Source organism: Haplochromis burtoni, unplaced genomic scaffold (genome assembly GCF_018398535.1).
Source record: "Haplochromis burtoni strain Fernald_Lab_line unplaced genomic scaffold, NCSU_Asbu1 Contig_133, whole genome shotgun sequence".
Lineage (NCBI taxonomy): Eukaryota > Metazoa > Chordata > Actinopteri > Cichliformes > Cichlidae > Haplochromis > Haplochromis burtoni.
The window spans coordinates 1,194,456-1,214,986 of record NW_024582494.1 but is presented as its reverse complement, the minus strand read 5'-3'; the positions used below and the strand labels follow the sequence as shown (position 1 = coordinate 1,214,986).

The following is a 20,531-nucleotide window of genomic DNA, read 5'->3' as shown; positions in this document are numbered from 1 at the left end:
CCCCCCCCCCTTTGTGACTCTCCCTGTTCTCTTATGTTGCGAGAACCTTTATCCCCCCGTCATTGATCCAGCTCTCTCAGATCCACGCCAGTCTCCAGAGGACAATTGATTTCAGATTTGAGGATTTTGCTGATTTGATTGTGTGGTTGTGTTACCTGTTATCTCTCTGCCTTGTTTGGCCCGGGATCGGTTTCCCCCGTCCGTCCGGAGGTGATCCTAAGGAACTGAGGAAATGCTTAGCAGGAGCGTTTCCCCTTTTCCTCGTTGTCACCGCTGATGTCGATGCGTCGTCTGGAAATAATCACCTCCAGATCCTGGCGTGACAGATTTGAAAACAAACAAACCCAATGTTACTTATTTTGTACGTTTTCTTTTTCTACTTGTTGATTCTTCTGATTCATGATGAAATGTGATGGGCGTCTCAATAAAGACATTTTCTGGAGATAACTCAATGTTTGTGTCTTGTTAATGTCAGTCATGATCTCACTGAAGCTCCCACAGCTTGTTAGAGGGTAAACATAAAAAGAGGAAAGATTTGAGTGCCAGCATTGAGACAATAAATATTCGGAGCACTGTCAAAGCTGGGCAACAGTAAACACGGTGGAAAGCATTTTTATACCCCATCATATCCCATCCAGAACAACAGTAATTTTAGTAGCAGCACTAATGCATCCCTAATTTAGACTCAGTTTATAAGCAGCATAAATACAGTGTACAGGACATCTGAGGCCCCGAGCAAAACTTGCAATTAAAATAAGCATTATAAGAAATGTTGTTTTAAAATGTATTCTGCTGGCGTAGGAAATTAACATATATTGTCCTCAGATAAATGTTGCCATGAGATAAAGAGCTTCTATTGTTTCTTCTTTATTTCTGGGAGAAAAGCTTTGGAGCGAGGCTCTTCTAAATCCACAGGCACAAATGGGAATCTATAGAGCTCTGATCTTTATGGGTTTATAGAGATAGAAAGTTGGTGGGGATTTATTCATTTTATGTTAAGCCAAAGAGAAAAATCTGTAATCTAGATTGTCGGCATATCGTTTGTTTGAAGCGTAGCGTCAGAACTGTAACCAGCACGTTTAGCGCTGCTTTTACAGCCGTGACTATGAAACATCTGAAAATCTCAAGTGTGGCAGAGCTAAGATCACAACAAGCTGTGCGATGAAACTCCCACAGAGGCTCTTATTTGTAATTAAAGCATCTTATAGCAAAGCGGGGACATTTTCAGACTCTCGTTTCTAGTTTTGTGGCCTTGCAGGGGGAGAAAATGAGACACTTTGTTCTCGAGTTGGTTGTTCCATCGAGTAATAGGTCTCTGTTGCACAGTAGCTCTTTGATTATCATCATTTCACTCCGTCTATGGGACTCGGAGCTGCCTCGATGCTGTCATGCAAACCCTGAACACATATCGCTGCTGTTTACCATCTGGCAGCGGTACAGATGTTTACTTTCAACTTCTCCCTTTACAGTACAACCATCACAAAGAATTAATACACTCTCTAGATTATGATGACGTCAATTAAAGAGCTTTGATCAGAACCCCCCATCCTGCCACCCCGCTGCTGTCCTGACTGAAATACCTCTAACTGTTCAAATGTGGTGCAGACACACTGTAATGGTTCACAAAGCCACTGCAAGAGGGTGTGCAGGCCGACAGGAGAGAAACATGGAGCAAAATTAAATTCATACGATTTAATTACTAACTGACAGAAAGTTGTGGGTTGAGGGGTACAACTTTCTTGACTTCAGGAGGATGTTTGCCATCTTCTTGTGACCCCTTAAAACAAAGCTTGTACACTTGTTGCCTTAACCTCCTAGGACCTGGCGTCCACATATGTGGACATCACATTTTGGGATGTCTAGACCAAAATAATACATTTTGCTCCACAAGGGCCTGATATCCAGTTACAAGGACATTATACTGCCACTGTTCAACTGAAATTTAAAACGAATGTCCTCCTATGTGGATCTCATTTCTCTCAGAAACAAAAATCAGGTAAAATCTGGAAATTCTTTGTTTTTACATTCATCAGGTCCCAACGTGCCCAAATATCAAAGAGAAATTAAAAATGCTGCCATGAAAGAGTTCGGGACTTAGGAGGTTAAGAGATGTTTGACCAAAAGCAAATCAGTGTGGTTCTGCAGCCACCTTTAGCAGCAATAACTTGAATTGTTTTCTGTACGACTTTATCAGTCTTCCACATCATTGCGCAGGAATCTTGGCCCGCTGGTCTTTACAGCGTTGCAGGAACTGAGGTTTGCAGGAACAAGGTCCCGGTGAGGTCTGGATAACACTCGGTCGCTGCAGCACCTTTGCAGCTATTCTGTTGTAGATTTACTGCTGTGCTTTTTCTGTTGCATGAACATATTTCAGCCAAGCCGCTGCTGTTTGTGTTCGACTCAATAACTGTAAAGTGTCCAGTTTCTGTGGCTGCAAAACGAACCCAAATCATCACGCCTCCACCACTGTGCTCGACAGCTGGCGTGCTGCGTTTGGTTTCCTGCAAACGTGGTGCTGTGCGTTATTGTCGAGCATTTCCTTTTTGCTCTTGTATGTTCAAAGACACTGGCACCAAATAAGGTCTACTGTTGAGTAAAACTTGCTTGTGCAGATGAGATTACTCGCCTGTCTGTGTGTGCAGATGTTTCCCCGGGGGTCCAGTAGAGGCCATGGGTCACATGAGTGTGGGGAATTCCTGTACATGGGGTTCGGAGTGTTTTCATAATGGCGCTAATTAAGATTAAAATATATAATATTTAATTAGAAATAGAATATTAGAAAGTGTGTGTTGTGTTGCAGTTGGAAGGCTTGACTTGCCTTTAATTGTCCAGTTATTTTGCTTCCACCGTACTCTGCCTCAGCCTTCATCACCACTCATAGTCCAGTGGCAAAGGCCAACCTTGTGGTCTGTGGTTTGTGCAACTTTGCTTTCTAAATGTATTGTCATGAACTTTAAGGTGCTAATGGAGGCCCGTAGGGATTGGCATGCAGTCTTTGGGTTTGTTTCAATTTCCCTGACCACTGCACAGGATGTTCACTTCTGGTACGACTGGCAGCTGTCTTGAATGTTTCCCACTTGTGAATAATCTTTCTCACGGCAGAATGATGGACCAGATTGTTTGAAAATGGACTTATGACCTTTTTCAGATTGATCGGCAGCAAGAATTGCTTTTCTTAGATCACTGCTGGTGTATTTCCTCCTGGGCATCGAGTTAACACACACCTGAATGCTTCAGACCTGCAAACTGCTAAAACTTCTGCTTATGATCAGTTGATCAAATGCATTTAATTAGCAGCGCCTGGCTGCAGCGCAGCTTCTCAGTTCCTATGGAAGCAGTAAGGATGTATGTAGTTTTTCCACAGGACTGCACTTTCATTACTTGAAAACTTGTTTTGTTTTGTTTTTGCACAGCTGTAGTGTGGCATTTTTAGTGTGGAACTGCTCATTATTAGGAAAACCATTCAGTTCACCTGCAACACTAACAAGATCTCCACTGACCTCAGCTGCACATAAGGTTTTAGTCCTTAAAGTTAACAGGTTAGCAGATTACACTCAGGATGTAAGATAAGATAAGATAGAACTTTATTAATCCCACGGGTGGGTTCCTCTGGGAAATTCGACTTCCAAAAAAAAAGCACAGCAACGACCGAAGTTACAGTTACAGAATTGTTATATATATATATATACACACACACACACATATATAAATACAGAGACAAATATAAATAAAATATACAAAGGGTTGTGATTCTTTCTGAGCATCATGTTGGCGCTCCAGCTTTAAGCATGTAAGCATTGCACTTGTAGCATGATGGCAGACACCTCTGAGGGATAGATCTGCACAAAAATGACTAATTACTAATAAAACTATCTCAAAATTTGCCTAAAAATGCTTGAATGAGTCACAGAGTATCACTGTGTGATATTCATTATGAACATAATCCCACATATACCATGCTGGTGATGGAAGCGCTCTCTGGAGCACCAGTGGTTATTCATTCCTAGCTGTTTGTGAGGCTGAGAAACCGCGCTAACGTTAACGCGCTAGCGCCGTCCAGCCCCAAGCACGGGGCGATTCGCGTTAACTCGCTATCGAAGATTTGCCGCGTTAATCCGGTTATTGCGTTAACGTCAATTTAACAAGATTAACGCTGCAGCACTAATATATATATATATATATATATATATATATATTGCTCTACAGTGTTTACCTATTTGGGGTAAATAGCTGAGTCTTTGTACAAAGACTGAAACTAGACGTCTGTTGAAGATGTAACCTCTGAGTGGCACAGGCAGTAACCATTAGGTCCCTCTATTGAGAAACAGGCTCTTTTTATCGGGCCTGTTGGTCATGAGAGAGAATATAAAATAACCTCAGCTTTATTCTTTGAGAAAAATAAAGAGCCAGCTGAAATAACCCAAAGCAACATTTCAGAGAGGACAACATAAGCTGACCTAAATGAATGAGCCATCGATTTGCTGTGCTGTGTTTATGTAGTTAATCCGGCTGGCATTCCCGTGTCTGCTTTTCTCTCTTTGCTCTCTCGCACCTGCCCCCTATTTCTCTCTCTCTGCATCTCCTGACATTTGGAGGGGAACAGATGGAGATTGTGGCTGGGTCGGTCAAGCCAGAGGCAGCAAAGGAGATGGGATTTTTTTATCACCAGGGGCCCGGTGAAGGGTACAACGAATGGCCAGCTGCCCCCTGTCTCCCCTGACGCGCACCCCAGTGCTAGGCTGGTGACCCAGTCGGAGCAGGGACACTGGGCTCGGGCACTTTCTTGCAAAGTTTTTCATATTATGACACGTTTTCTTGTCTCTAGCTCTGTCACAGATCTCTGACCTCACTTCCCCCGCATGTGCTCTTTAACACTGCAAGCCAAGGTAGCCTGAGCTGCAGTGAGACAGCAATTATCCACCTCAGACGATGCTGATGCATGTGAGTGGACCTCTTTGGCTGCATGGGCTGAAGTGCACTAAGGTAATCACTTCTTGCTTTGCCTTGTCATTTTGCAATAATTGCAATTTCTCTCTATTTAGGCCTTTTCAGTCCCTTGCCCTTTAACTGTGCAGTCGGTGGGAGTCTGAGATCTGCAGGGCAAAGTGAACATCTGTATAGAGGCTCTTGTTACCAGAGCAGTTAACCAGACAGATGTTACGATGCCCTGTGTATGTTCAGTGTGTGAACCCGAGAGGTTTGTATAGAAGGAGAGAGTAAGAGGACATTAGCAGAAGCAAGCTGTTCCTCCTGACATACTCACCCCAAGTTGCGTCTGCGCCTTGTCACCTTGGAAACTTGGTCTCAGCTCAGCTTGGCAAGCCTTAAATCACTCTCCACTCTTGCAGACTTGTGGCTGGTGCTGTGAATATGGCTCCATTCGATCAGCCCCCCTCTCCTGCTGCATTGTCTCACACTGTGGTCGAGAGCAGCCTTCTTTTCTCAGGGTAAGGAGGAGCTTTGCGGGGCTCCTTCACTTTCTTTGTGTTTTCAGAGAGTCTGTGATGTGGGTAAGGTGGAGGCTTGCGACCTCTGTGGCCTTGTGCTGCGGCGCATACGTGTGACGGTCCCGCTGAGGATGCTTGCCTCTCCGTGTTAGCGGCAAACCCGGTTCCAGTCTCTGAGTCGGTGGGTGGGCAGCTGGCAGACGGCAGCAGGTTGGACGATGGAGAGAGCGGCCCAGCAGATGGGAGATCGCTTTGTGTGGTCTGATAAGACCCCACTTTGGTCTGGATGATGACAGACGGGCTAAGAGCAGGGGGTGGGTTAGCCTTTGAAGACAGGGGAGAGGGAGGTGAGATGGGGCTGATCCTGATGGAGGAGGTAGCCCCAGGGGAGTGAGGCTGAGAACCAGAGCTACTGGGGAGATGGAAGTTTACCGTTAGAGGGGAAAGACCAGGAGTTGGAGGCCGAGCAGGGAGGCTTCTTTGGGGGGAGCGAGTGTGGTCGTGGGTCGTGAGGTTACTGGGGTATGGCAGCTTCCCACCGTGTTTGGGTGAGGCCCCAACACTACCGGTGAGGTGAAGAGTCCGACTCCTCTCCGATAAAAGTCCAGAGGTTAGCGGGCGCAGCTGCACATTGGGTGGAGACTGGCTCCTGCTATGATGCTCTCCCCTCAGGGTGCCAGATAAATACCCAGTTTCTGGCTGGTTTGCAGGCTCTGACAGCCTCTGATGTGTGAAGCCCACAGTTGTTTCACTGGAGCTCGAGCCTGAACTGTAGCTGCTGTCGCTGGGAGGTTTGGTGCTTTCTCTTCCAGTTCCCTCCTCCTCCTCCTCCTCCTCCTCGTCATTCAGATCAATGGTTGATGTTAGATGGTCAATCTGCTGCACCACCTAGAAAATACACGATTGACAGATAAAGATAGAGTCAGTAAGTGAAGTTTTCCTCCAGTTTCTGTGATTGAAAAATGTCTTCTATAGTTTTTGTTTGCTTTGGGTTTTGGTGCCACTGCTCCAAGAAAGAGGATGCAGGACCTGATGGCGAGGTTCCCCTTTAGAGAAACACATATCAGCAGACTGATCAAATGTTGCACACACAGAGTAAAACACTGAGCTTTTTGGGAGTTGCCACTCTGCTTGGCTGCTGGTCCAGCTCTGTGTGCTGAATGAAAAGAGAGGCGATAGATTGAGAACAGAGCTCTCCATTGTTTCCTTATACAGATCGGTTCACCTCTGGCAGTGAGTAACAGCCTGTGAAAACAGATGATGTCATGGTGATGTCATCAGAGTAATCTTAGACTAAACTCAAAGAGTTTTTGAGCTTTGTCAGAAAGCCTCTGTTACCGGGCAGAGAGGGTTTAATCAAAGACACCACGAGCTGCATTTTCACTTTAACGCTATCAGTGTAGCACCATCCTCTGTTTAACCTGTCTCTTGTGAGTCACTCGTTTTGTAAAAGTGCTGCAATACATAATTTATTATAGAGATAATAACACACTAGAAAAATAACACTTGCATCTCCAAATTGCTGCTTTTTCTTCTCCATAAATTCTGCATAATTGACCACCGAGAGTCAAACTCCTAAAGCAAATCTCTCGATAGCAGCACAAATTTGAGTGCAGCTGGAAACAGTTAATATTTGGCATTATGTATGATAGATATTTTAACAAATCACACTTAACAACTATTGGCTTAAATTTGATCATTTCCTCAGTTAGCTGACAAGAGGAAATATTCTTTGCCTGGACAGCAGCGCTGAAGCGAAGGGAAGAAGGGGAAAGATTCATAATTCCACAAAGATCTGAATTTCAGCTGGGAAACTGTGTTTAAATGCTTATCAGCTTGATCCCCTAATCCACCAGGATGTGAAACGCTAACGCCGGCGTTTCTGCTTCCTCAGGAATTAAGAGGTAAATAGCAGCCAGTACGTCTCATATACACGTCATTATTTTATCATCAGCAAGTTTGAGCACCTCTATAAATATGCACAAATAGCACCTCTATATGTGTCGAACACAATGCTCCAATCTTTCCGGAAGCAGAGGTCAGACTGTGCAATGCTCAGAGAAACTGCAAAGAACCCAAGAGCTACTTCTCAGAGCCTACAGGCCTCAGCTAGCATGTTGCCACAAAACTCCGGGAACAAATTTCTTTGGACAGACAAAACCAAAGTGGAGATGTTTGACCATAGTGCACCAACCCCTCTCATACCATCTGTCAGCACGGTGGTGGCAGGGTGATGATTTTGGTTTTGCAGATCTGGGCACCTTGCAGTCATTGAGTCCACTGTGAACTCCTCCGTATACCAAAGTATTCTTGAGTAAATGTGAGGCCATCTGTCCGACAGCTACAGCTTGGCTGAAATCGAATCACGCGAGGGGCCAGTGATCCCAAGCGCAGCGTCAAATCTGCCACAGACCTCAGATCTCATCCAAAATTGAGACACTGGCAGGAGCTTAACAGAGCTGTACAAAGATGAATTCCTGCAAACCTCAAATAAATGTTTCATAACATACAGAACTAAGTTAAAGCAGCGCAGCTCAGTCTGGTAAAACAAATCAGATTTGTCCTGCCAGTTTAGTAAAAATCAGACGAGGCACACGCGCACGTATCCAAGTGCGTGCAGAGCATCCACACACACAACCCACACAACAAGACTAGAAGAAACAGCCACACACACAGCCATACATAGATGGAAGAGATTGGAGGAAATTACTCTGGGGAAAATGCTTGACCCATCACGCCACCTGCTCAATGTGCACAGATAAATCCTCGGTCCGTGCTGGATTGTTTTGTTCGCCGTGTTCAATATCCTTGCTGATGTCAGTGGATGACCTGATTTGTCTCTCTGTCTTTTTTTAATGCTGGAGCTGTTTGAGCGAGGCATTTCATATTGCTTTGAAGTACAGCGTGTATATGCACATCCAGTGACTCTGGGCAGGTGCTGCTCGTTAATGTCAGAAATCAGATGAGATAAAAGTGCAGAGGACCCTGGTTTTCATGTGCTTCCCCCAAGGGTGTTTGTTAGAAGCAGTGTGGGGGGGTTGACCCTGCAGGTCCTCCTGATGAGTACCGAGAGACGTTTGTTGTGGAGCGCCGTTATTTAAGTTGCGTTTAGCTCTTTAAGTTCAATTCTGTTGTTGTTTCTCTTGAAGTTCTGAGTCATAGTTCAGTTTTTTGATCTGCCAAAGCGCCTCAGCAGAGGATCGCTATCACATTCAAGTGCAAGCCCACTTTTGTGATGTCTTTTCCTCCTCCAGTGTGTGAGAGAGATCTTTAGAGTAATATTTGTTTAGCTTCAGACAAAGGCCTCCACTAATTTCTTTTCGTAGCCGTGATGAATATTAAACAAAGCTGAGGTTTGCTGCTCATGCAGCGGAATAAAAAACACGGCTTTGGAATAAATATGCGACCAGTCTTCTCTGGCACCTTATCTCCCTTTTCATCTGTTGTCTCTGTTGTGAAAATTTGGGACTTTTCTATTTCAGTGTCTGCTTACTCGCCCCCCTCTTTCCCTTCTTTGTGTGTGCAGTCGTTGGGGTTTTATTAATAAAGCTCACAGCCAGGATGATGAGGTTACTACCTCGGGTTTAGCTGTGACCCCACAGAGGCAGATCAAATGGCAAGAGGCAAGATTTATGTGTCACTTTTACTGTGTGAGGCAGAGAAACTCAGACATAAATGGATTATAAAAAGCGTCGGACGCAATCCAGCTGTGCCTGGAGCACATCTGTCCATAAGAAGAGCGAGTGGAGGGAGAGATCCTTCATCTCAACAACCTCTGAACGCATCAGGCAAATGGGGCATGACTAGTGTCTCATTCACCTTTATGAAAATGTGCACACGACTCGAGCTGAAGCGTGCAGACAGACGACAGAGGAAATTTGGGAAATTTTGGTGCTGCATTCATGCAAGCCGTGCTGCTGACTGTTTAATGCATGGCAAATTCTTGCTGAGGACGTGCATTTGGAGACCGGCTTGTTATTCGTCAGTGCACAGGCCCTCGAGCATGAACACTTTCAGAAAATGAATGTGAAAGGACGCAGTAACTTTTCTGTCCTGTTTTGTTTGGATTTCTCACTTCTCAGTCGCTCGAGTGAAATGTGATGATTGAGAGGGTGACGTGGCTGAATCTGACACTGAAAAAGCTTTCATCTCCTTTTTTTAGTCATAGTCGAGAAAAATATGTCATGTTACCTCTTTCATTTCCTGATGAACATCCCTCAGGGCTTTGAGAACCTGCTCCAGGTTGACCACCACCCGTTTAATTTGGTTTCGCACCACCTTCCTCCTGCAGCCGGCCTCTTTCCTCTGTGACTCCCCTTCGCTCTTTGGTCTGTGCTGGGCCCACGTCTGGTTCTGAGCCAGGAAAGCGGTGTGCTCTGAGCTCGGTCTGGGTTTCTCGGGGCCTTGTAGAGTTGTCGTACTGCTGAGCCCCCTGTGAGGAACCTCAGTGGAGAAGATAACTCCGTTTAGATCCTCCACAGGTGGCTCCCGCAGCGCTGTCAGGTCTCGTTGGCTCTGGGAGCTCCTGCTGTGTTTACTGGTGTAGCTGAAGTTGGAGCTGAATCCATGCTGCCTCTCTATTAGTCCCTGAGTGTCATAGTTCAGCCAGCTGGATGAACGGTGGCCTCTCTGACGGTGGGTGGTGTGGCTGGTGTAGTCCCACACCTTCCCCTCTTTGCCCTCCATACACATAACAACAGGCACGTTAAAGTTTGGCTCCTCAGAGAGCAGCGCAGCAACAGGAGCAGCAGGAGGTCCAAGCAGTGGCCCGTATTTCTTCACTGAGTTGCTACTGCTGTCACTCTGCGACTGATGGGGGCTCAGGTGGCTGCTGTGCTTCCTAACAAAGGTGTGGTTGCCCTGAGCAGCAGAGGAGCTGTTGGCTGGTCCCTGCGGCCCCTCCCCTGGGCTGGTCTGTGCGTTGCGGTCTGTGCCAAGCTCTTTAGTCCGGTTCCACCTGGCAGGACTGTCCTCCCTCTGCTTCCCCAGGCTCCCTGGCAGGATGTGGTGCCCCCTCAGCGCAACTGGCAGCATCCTCGCCTTCCCCACCCCATTGCACCGAAGTTCAGCCTTTTTTCCGCGGTCCTTCCCCTGGATGGAGAAAAAGCCGATCCCTTTGGCTCTCTCCAGCGGGGTCAGGTTGTTTCGGGTCTCTGAGTTGGATTTGTACGGTCCGTTGAGCCCCAGGTCGCTGCTCTGGTGAGGCTTCAAGCTATTGCGCAGCCACGGGATGAAGTGAGGGGTGTGGGACTTGAAGCCTTTCTGCTCTCCAGGCGCCGGAGCCCTGCTGTCAGAGAACATGGTGATGGATGATGTCCGGCAGCCTGGCAGAATGAAGACGAAGTAAAAGGGGAACGGGAGGACTCCTGAGACACCGAGAGCTTCCTCCTCTTCTTCCACGAATCTCCTCCTACCTTTGCCATTAACGGGCTTTATCCGCTCTGATGTTCAGTCTCGTCCCCCCTTCCCTCTCCCCTCTCTTACTCCGTCTCCAAAACTTTTATCTGCTTTTTCCCTCCTCGGCTCTAGTCCCACTCACCCCACTCCCCTTTTTCCTGGCGAAGCCTGCTTCTGATTGTATCGCCCTTCTTCTTTTCCCTCAGTTTCAGCTTCCCCTCCCACTCTTCTCTCCGCTGTAGTGCTCTTGAGCCCCTCGCCCCCTCGCTGGGCCAGCCGTGGAGATGCCGAGGGCCTCTCTCTCCCTCTGTCGTCTCTCTCTGCCTGCCTGCATCTCACTGGCTCAGTGGCAGTGGAGGCTTCCTGTCTCTACATCTCTCTCTCTCTCCCTTCCTGTCTCTCTCCCCCCCGCACTGCGCTGCACTGCCTCCTCTCCTCGCTCTTTCTTCCTCCCACTCCCTCTCACTGCTCTAACTCCCTTTCTCTGTTTCCCTCTTCTCTCCTCATCTGTGTCTCCTCTCCCTGCTGCTCTCATCTGAGAACCTCCGATCGTCCTCGTCTTTACAACTCTCGTCTCTTTCCCTCCTCTCTCCGTGTCACTATTTTTCTCCCCTTGCCCCACCTCCAATTTGCCAGGGAGAGCAGCCGAAGTTCAATCAAGACGCCAGTGTTATTAATCCCCCTTTAGTGAATGTGTGCCCACGTGATTCCCCCTGCCTCCGTTCTCATCTGATTACTCCTTCCTCGGCTCAGCCCTTCACAATTAAATGCTGCTTAGGACACCAGAGGGGGTTTAAAGGAAAAGAGGAGGATAACAGCAGAAAGGGATGAAGCAGGAATAGTAGGAGGCGGGGGGGTAGGGGGGGCACATAATTGCGACCTTCAAGATCTGAGATCAGCAGCGGTTTGACAGAAACTATAAGCTGCCTGGCTACAAACAACAGCCTGCCTGTGGCTCGGCTCTCCCCAGCTTATTGTAACTGTCAGCAAATAGTGTCACGTTACATCCCAGTTGTTTTCTTGTTTTTATTTTCTACCACACATCCAACTTCCATTTGTTCCAATTACGCAGAGACAGCTGCTATTTTCGGGTTTCTCATTTACATTCCAGTTCTTGGCTGTCTGGATTAGATTTCTTGTGTCTGACAAGCTCAGAAAAATGCCTCCTAGGTGCCTTTTCACTCAGCTGTGGCTGCATAGATGCGTCCCTCCCTCACTGGCAGCAGCCAAAATGAAAAGATGGCAGCAGAGCCACACAAAAGCCCTGACAAGTCTGCTGTCACTCAACAGTGAAACACTCAAAGCATCTGTCATTCTGTTAGTCAGCATTGCAATATACTCCTCCGGTAGTGCCCTGCTGAAACATGACTTCATTCGCTGACATATTTTACTATACAGGTACATGATGGGAGTGAAAATAGAGTCGCGGGCTCGGCGTAATCTGCAGGCTAAGAAGATTCCTGCCTGCATGTCGACAGACGGCTGTCAGCCTCTGACGGCCATTAGCCGGGATAAAAAAAAACAAAACAATAAAGCGTGCGAGCGATAGAGCCGCCGTTATTGACCTTACAGCTTCTTACTGCTCACGACATCCTGCTGCACGCAACCAAGTCCTGCTCCGCTTAACAGCTGGAGATTGCATTTTTATTGCACTGGATTTCACTGTGACACAAATGGTTAATCAGTCAGCTTTATTTGTGAACAACAAGTAATTTAAAGTGCTGTAAAGATTGATCAGAAGCACGGAGACAAACACTCACCAGCCAGTTTAGGTACGTTGGACCCTCTTTTGCCTTCGGAGGTGCCTTAACTCTTCAAAGCAAAGGTTGCTGCAGAGTTGTAGGCTCTGCATTCACCACATCCCAAAGGTGCTATATTGCTCTATTGGGTGTCACACAAAAGGCCCGGGGGCCACAATCGTCCCAGAAAAGACTCCAATCTGGCCCCCTGGGTGGCTTTGGAAAATATGAAGGGGAGCATACATTTTTGGACCTTTAACTGTATTTTTATGTGTTTTACAGCTTTTCCCACAGCCGTTCATACTACACCAAAGCAGTTCATTTAAAACTTTATGTTTTATTAATACAGTCAGGACAGGGCAAATGAAAGAACTTTTTTCTGTAATTATACACATTTCTCATGTAGAAAAACTGACACGTGCTGTTGAAATTGCACTTCTTTATCTTATATTAACACATCTCAGTGATTGAATGTGTAGTTGACCATCTTTACACTGACAGAAAGTGGAGTTTCACTCGTCCAGCCCACTTGAGATTAGAGTGGGCTTTATGTGCCCCTGGATGAGTGAAATGACTTTGACATCCCTGCTCTGTTCGACTGAGATCTGGTAGCTGTGGAGGACATTCGAGCGCCATGAAATTCACTATCGCATCATCCTGCTGGAAGCGCCCATCAGAAGATGGGTACGCTGCGATCATGAAGGGCTGGACAACAATAATACTCTGCTAGTTTTCTGCTTGATACCAAGTGGCCCAAAGTGTGCCAAGAAAGTATCCCCAACACTATTACACCACCTCTGGCAGCCTGAACCGCTGATACAAGGCAGGATGGATCCATGCTTTCATGTTGTTTACACCAAATTTTTCCCACCCAAATCCAAGGATTGCAGTGGAAACGGAGACTCGTCTTGTTCTGTCATGTACGAACTGTAGCCTCAGTTTCCTGCTGCATTCAGAGCTGCTTCTCTGCATAACTTGGCTGTAACAAGTGTTGTTTTTAGCCATCCTATCAGCTCGAATCAGTCTGACCAGTCTCTTTTGACCTCTGACATCAACAAGGCATCTTCACCCAGAGAACTGCCGCTCACTGGAAATTTTCTCTTTCTCAGATCGCACTCTGTGAACTCTACAGATGGTTGTGCAGGAAAATCCCAGCAGATCAACAGTTTCTGAAATACTCAGTCTGGCACCAACAACCAGTCGCTTAAAACACTAAATTCTTGACCGTGTCTACATGTCTAAACGCACCATGTTATTAACTTATTAACGAGCAGTTGAGGAGGTGATGTGGCTGGTAGGTGCTGGGACTGGTTCACCAAATGAATTCGTCAGCGCCACTCGGGCTCAGATGACCGCAGATAATATTTCACAGTTTATTGTGCGATGATTTAAACCTATGAAAACGAGCATGACATTTCTGGGGTTTCATGTTACATGAAGTTTGCACTAGACAGTGATGAAGTGCAGAGCAGTTTACTATTGCACATTCATTCCAATAAACTCTCTGAGTGGGTTTCTGTGTGTGTTAAAGACCTTGAATTCAGGCCTCTTCAAGGTCTCAGCTTTCCTCCAATCAACCACCCACTTTGTGAGGTCCATAAATAACATGGCAGCCAAACACACAATCATCGCTCATTTAAAGTCAATGCAGAATAAGCAGCTGTCACAGTTGCTGTCCATTTCAGGCTCGCTGGACAGCCTCTCGAGCGCGGTTGCCTTTATTCTCCCCATTATATTAATCCGCTGAATATGTGTCTGAGTGATTGAAGGACAAAAACAAAAAGGGAACGTTGTCCTTTTTTAAACAGGAGGCCTTTTTGTCACCATCGTACAGGCAGTCAGAGCATATGGTCTCCTTGTAACCTTGTCTACTGCCTCCTGCAGCGCTCCCTCGCTTGTTTTGAGTCCTGCAGCAGTCCGACTGCCCATCGAGAAGCAGCAGAGCGTGTGCGCACGGATACTTCAGCCTCCTGCATGTGTGTTTGCTAAACTTTACTGCCCCTGCACATACACCAGTGTCCTGGATGATTATTTTTTATACACACACACACTCACAGAGAGGGAGAGAGCACCAAGGAAACCTTACATAACTTGGTGGAAAAGATGGATGTAAAAGCAGTTCTTTGAAAGTCAAAGGCCCCCATGTCTGTCAAAATTTCCTGTGCAAAATGGCTTTTAGTCACAGTGTGAATGCCTCGGGGCACTTGGGAACTTTCTATAGCCACCTGGACAGCGGAAACGTGAAGTCTGGGGAGGATTAAACCTGTTCGCATGACTGTATTTGGTTCTGCATTCACACAAAGTGAAAATGAAAAGTTTCTCGAGAACACAATGTTCTTCTTTTTTTGCAGTATTAAATATGGAAGTGAGCAGATGCTGTCTTCCCTGAAGTGTCCAGTGTCGCGCTGGTGATAATCCTAAGGGGTTCCTCTTAGACTTCTGTGTGCGCATGCTCGTGTGTGTGCGTGCGTGTGTGTTTAACAGTGTCTTTCCCGTCCTCTCATGTATATTTTTGTGTTGTTTGCTTTTGGATTCCCCTCCACTGTGCTTTTCATCCTTGAACAACACGTCAGTCAGGTGCTCTCTGAGGACTAGAGCGAGAAAGGAAGAGATAGACGTGGGGACACCAAGAGAGGCAGAGAAAAGAGGCGGCAGACACGGGGAGAGGGAGGGAAAAAAGGCGAGTTTTGAAAGACTTCTAACTTCCAAGCTGACTGTCATAGTTGTGCTTGCCAGAGGGGAGAGCACCTTTAAGCATACTGGATGAGTAACGATGTGGAGGGACTACAAAAGCAAAGTAATACATAATAAGCAGCACTCGCTCGGCTCTGCTCTGCCAGCTAACCTACATGAGATTGGTGGCGAGAAAAAAATTGCAAGTGCTCAAAAGGTCAGCAAAGGCCTCGCCTAAAAGAGGCTCCTCTTTTACGAGCGTGCGCGCACTGTAATAAGATTAAGAAAGCGTGGAAGCAGTTGTTACAGTGGGATGTTGGCCTTGAGACGACAAAGCCCCACAGATAATGTTGTGTCCAAATCAAAACACGACAAACTATCTTATCTGCCGTCCGTAAGCTCTGCTGCGGGGACAACAAACCTGCAGCAAACACACGTTTCCTCCGCTGGTTTTCTTTAAAATGACACAATAAATGCTATCATCACAGAAATAGGCCGTTGATTCATTTTGCAGTTTTTTCTTCAGTGCCACTAATCCTTTGACTCCAGGCCCAGTCCCTTTCTCACTCATTAGGCCTGAAAGGCATTTTATTCTGGCATGGATGATAAAAGAAAATCTAAAAATACGGCTGTGTTGTTGTACGAGGGCAGAGCGTTGCCTGTTGTTTGAACACAATGCCCTTTGGTTTGTTTTGTTGCACCACCCACAACTCAAACATTAGGGTGTTTGTGCCCGCATTGACATGCGGCCAGGTTTTCGCAGTCTTGTGCCAAAACTAACTGCCTGTATCCTTGCAGGGATGGACCGTGAAAATGCTGCTCGGTTCGTCCTTCCTCGCGTTTGTACGCAGCCGAGCAGGGAAATCATCCCTTTTGTCATTTTTGATCGCAGAGAGAAGTGCGACGCCACAGCATCTCAGCTCAGCTGCGTTTAGTTCGGGTGCGAGTCTATAGCGCAAATCACAACTCGGTAATCTGGGCTCGAACACGAGCGGAAAGAGTAATGGTTCCTCTGTATGCCTCGTCGTTTCGGCTCCCTTCTTAGGATGCAGGCCGGCTCCTTTGTAGTCACTTCATTATGTAAAAATGATAATTATGCCCCAATGGAAGCCTCACCAAAATGTATCAGAGCCCTCATTCACATCCGCTGATAATCACGTCGTGACTGTCATTTGGAAATTTTCATTTTCAGAAAGTGTTTAAGCGAGACTCCCACACTGCAAATGAGAAAATAAGCAAACTTAAATTCCCTCACACCTCCTTCCCCCCGGAGATACTTTTACCTCTCAGGCAGCAACAGAAATTAATCATTTAAAGGGGCCGCACACCTCAAAATCACATTTACATATTTTCATCCTGGCCTGTAGCCTCACACGTGCATCGACATCATTTGGTGTGAGTTTCCCAGTTTTTGAGAAACAGAGACGGCTGCTGTTTCCTTTAATACAGCTGAGCTACATGGCACTTTGCTGTCAGGCTTCAAGCAACAAAAACCTCAAAGGGCTCATTCTACAGAAACATTTTGGCAAAAGGTCTTAAAATGTGTTTCTTTTTCTAACATCGAAGCTTAGACCAAGTTACAGATTTGTTTTTGCACATTTACTCCACGTGCTGCCTCTGCTGCTCCTTTCACAGGCCTCTGGAGTCACACAATAACAAATGAGTAAATTATCCTTCACTTTCAGTTTTGGTGACTTTATGATATTTGAAATGAAAATATCTGAAGGACCGTTAAAATGAGTAATGCAGCAGTCCTATCTTACACTTTACCACATCAGCCCAGCAGAGCGCTTTGCAGTCAGACTGCTGGCTTCCTTGTGGTTGTCAGAATGGGAGGCAGACCTCCAGCTTTCAGGCCTCACTCCTATGCAACCAGCTGCCAGCTTGGATTCAGAAGGCGGACTCTCTCCACTTTTAACTCAAAGCATTTTAGTTTTGGGCTCGATCAGGTGACCCTTAGTTATCAGATATCTTCAGTGTTCACTAAACGGTCTCTCTAAACCACATTGTGCCTTTCGCCCTTTCCTCCCACCCCCTTGTGGTTGCAGCAGATGGACGCCTCTCCTCGAGCCTGGTTCTGCTGGATGTTTCTTCCTGTTGGGTTTTTACTTCCCACCGTCACCAAGTGGTTGCTCACAGCGGTTCACATAATTCTTGGGGTATTCAAATCTTGCTTTTGCTGTGGTGTGAGGATCCAGTGTTTTAGCCACCCCACGTTTATTTTCTGAAGCAGAAGTTGTGTTAGTGATAATAAAAACTGAATTTCACTCACCAACACTGAAGCCCTAATGTCTTGGATAGTTTATGCCACACAGAGTAATAATGTTGGTCAGATGGTCCATTAAAAGTGGTCCAACAGTGCAAACACAGTTTAATGATTCAAATTATTGGATGAAGTCTAGCAGATGCTGAACTTTGACCAACTCAATTATCCATTTAAATGAGCTGTAAAATACTATGAAACTAAAAAAACCCTAAAATTTAGACTTACCCGCAGCAGCAGAGCCAAAACTACTGATAGAGGCCAAACTGTATTTTGTACCAGGCTCTCTCTGCTGTAACGTTTAGGATCAGAGTTGGTGGGGGGTCGACGCCCTTTTGGAGCCAGCCTCGAGTGGCTCCTAGTGGTTCTGCAGTTTTACCTTCACTGCCGAGCTCCCGAGGGCGCCGCTTAATTGACAGCTAACAGTCTGCAAACCTTGTTGTGAGACGTTTATGTAGGAACTACTGTGTTTCCACTCAACTCCATCCATCAAGCACAGAAAGCACTCAGCTGACTGATATTACAGCTCAGCTGATGGGTGAATCATCAGTGTTTACATCCCGTCAATCCCAAGGCTCTCCATCTCAAGCTGTCTGCACAGCGATACGGTTGGCGGGTGTATCCGAGTGGAAACTGTTTCTACAATAAACTGCTCATATGATGGTTTGTTTTGTGTTTTCTTGAGTCATCAGCCATGATTTCTGGAGCGACACTACTGCTACATTTTTCAGATGCATTTCTGGCACTCTGAGCACCGCAAGGCGAGTTCCATCGAGATTCATTATGTTCAAGAGAGGCAGGCATCTCCAGAACCGGGCGACTCGCACCAAAACAATGTGCATGGGTAAACAGCACTAGAGGCTGGGAGCAAAATATGTAAATAGGGTTTTACTGAGAACTGTCCCTTTAACTTTAAAGATGTTTTTGTTTACTCCATATCAAAGTTACGGCTTTTAGGAACGGGAAGGAAAATAAGACGTGACTGAGTTGGTCACACATCTTTTTAGTCACATCGTAGAGCTTTGAACTCGAGGGCGAATCCACACACACACACACACACACACTTAGATAATGACCGTATTAGAGGATAAATGGGCACTTGGTACTGCAGTAGCCTTTCAAGTGTGCTACAGGGAGGATCAGCAGACGTGCTACTGGCCAAATTATCATTCCAAAGTCTGAGAAGTAGCAAAGTCAATGACAGATTAAACTCAAACTGAGTCCACAGAGTGCTGCTCGTTGTACACTTGAAATTAAGCAGCAATTGAGTCGAATGTTTAAACTTCCAAAAACAGAAGCACAAAGTACTCTGGCTTACTCATTTCCTGTTCTACCTTTGGCTGTGGCGTGGCCTTATAGGAAGTGGAAAGAAATGACCCCAAGTTGAATTGTTTGTCAGTCAGATGGGTTTGTTTTCATAGTTTCCTAACAATGCTGGGAGCTGGGGGGGTGGTGTGTGTGTGTGTGTGTGTGTGTGTGTGTGTGTGTGTGTGTGTGTGTGTGTGTGTGTGTGTGTGTGTGTGTGTGTGTGTGTGTGTGAAAGAGAGGATGTAAACAGAGGGACTAGAGGACTGGGAAGCAAAGAATAATTGTAAAGGGAAGGGTTTTCTAGAAACTGTCCCTTTAACTTTAAAGATGTTTTAGTTTACTCCATATCAAAGTTACGGCTTTTAGGAACGGGAAGGAAAATAAGACGTGACTGAGTTGGTCACACATCTTTTTAGTCACATCGTAGAGCTTTGAACTCGAGGGCGAATCCACACACACACACACACACACACACTTAGATAATGACCGTATTAGAGGATAAATGGGCACTTGGTACTGCAGTAGCCTTTCAAGTGTGCTACAGGGAGGATCAGCAGACGTGCTACTGGCCAAATTATCATTCCAAAGTCTGAGAAGTAGCAAAGTCAATGACAGATTAAACTCAAACTGAGTCCACAGAGTGCTGCTCGTTGTACACTTGAAATTAAGCAGCAATTGAGTCGAATGTTTAAACTTCCAAAAACAGAAGCACAAAGTACTCTGGCTTACTCATTTCCTGTTCTACCTTTGGCTGTGGCGTGGCCTTATAGGAAAAGTGGAAAGAAATGATCCTTCCGTCAAGTTGCAATTGTTTGTAGGTTCAGATGGGTTAGTTGTGCTTTCATAGTTTCCCTACAATGCTGGGCCGCGGGGGCGGTGGGCTCCGGTGTGTGTCGTGTGTGTGTGTGATATAGTGGGTCGTGGGTTTGTGCTGTGTGTGTGTGGCGTGTGGGTGGGTGGTCGCATGGTGTGTGTCTGTCTCGACTAAATCCAGGTCAGCTGCAGTCAGATGACCCTCCTGATCGGGTCAGAAACATCCACCATCCAGATAAGGAGATGGTGATTAAGACAAAAATAAAAAGACAGGAAATGTATCAGTTTTTTAAAAAAGCATTTTGTATTAAATTTGTTGTGTCTGGATACAGAGAACGCACAAACACAATCCTATGTACACGAGTGAAAATAAAAACACTCACCACAGTCACAAGAGTGAAAATGCAAGAAGAAAAGCACGTTTGAGTAAAATAAGTGCGACTGTTTCCAGGGCTCGTGCTGCTTTTTGGTGGATTTCAGAAGGAGTGAGATTGAAACTCGCCCTGAGATGAGGAGGATTTGGAGAAAATTGCATTTAAAGACAATTAAAGGATTTACTTCAAAGCCTTCCCAAAATGATGAGGCTGGGCTTAAATGAATCTAACAAATGAGAAGTCATCTCACAATTAAACCGGCGCAGGACTAAAATGACAACAGCCACCACCTCGGTCTTCATTTTCACCATTAAGGGGTTAGAACGATCACGTTCACACCATTTTCTGAAGTGTTGTCCTGGAAAAAAAAAAAAAAAGAGTGCTTTTTAAGTAACAGCAGTCCCTTCTCTCCTCTCTCTTTGGCAGAGCTGCTGCAGAAGAAGTTAAAGTTTCAGCAATCCTATCTGGGAATGCACAGCGCTTATTACACGGCTCAATTTCCAATTCTCTCACAGGT

At 46.0% G+C, this 20,531-nt stretch overlaps 1 protein-coding gene across 2 annotated transcripts in view; it reads right to left on the bottom strand.

Annotated features, from left to right (window-relative positions):
* LOC102303566 overlaps window positions 1-19,015 on the bottom strand; it is a 24,269-nt gene extending 5,254 nt beyond the window's left edge. Inside the window, exons 1-3 of one of the 2 annotated variants that reach the window (XM_042224241.1) lie at window positions 9,639-19,015; window positions 5,264-6,335; window positions 156-314 (exon numbers count right to left, since the gene is read on the bottom strand). In XM_042224241.1, the coding sequence (XP_042080175.1) occupies window positions 5,412-6,335; window positions 9,639-10,748 (2,034 nt within the window). In that variant the 5' untranslated portion in view covers window positions 10,749-19,015 and the 3' untranslated portion in view covers window positions 156-314; window positions 5,264-5,411. Of the gene's footprint in view, window positions 1-18; window positions 315-5,263; window positions 6,336-9,638 lie in introns of those variants that run through there. The other variant, XM_005930927.3, reaches the window with a different exon arrangement.
* Window positions 19,016-20,531: the final 1,516 nt, after the last annotated feature.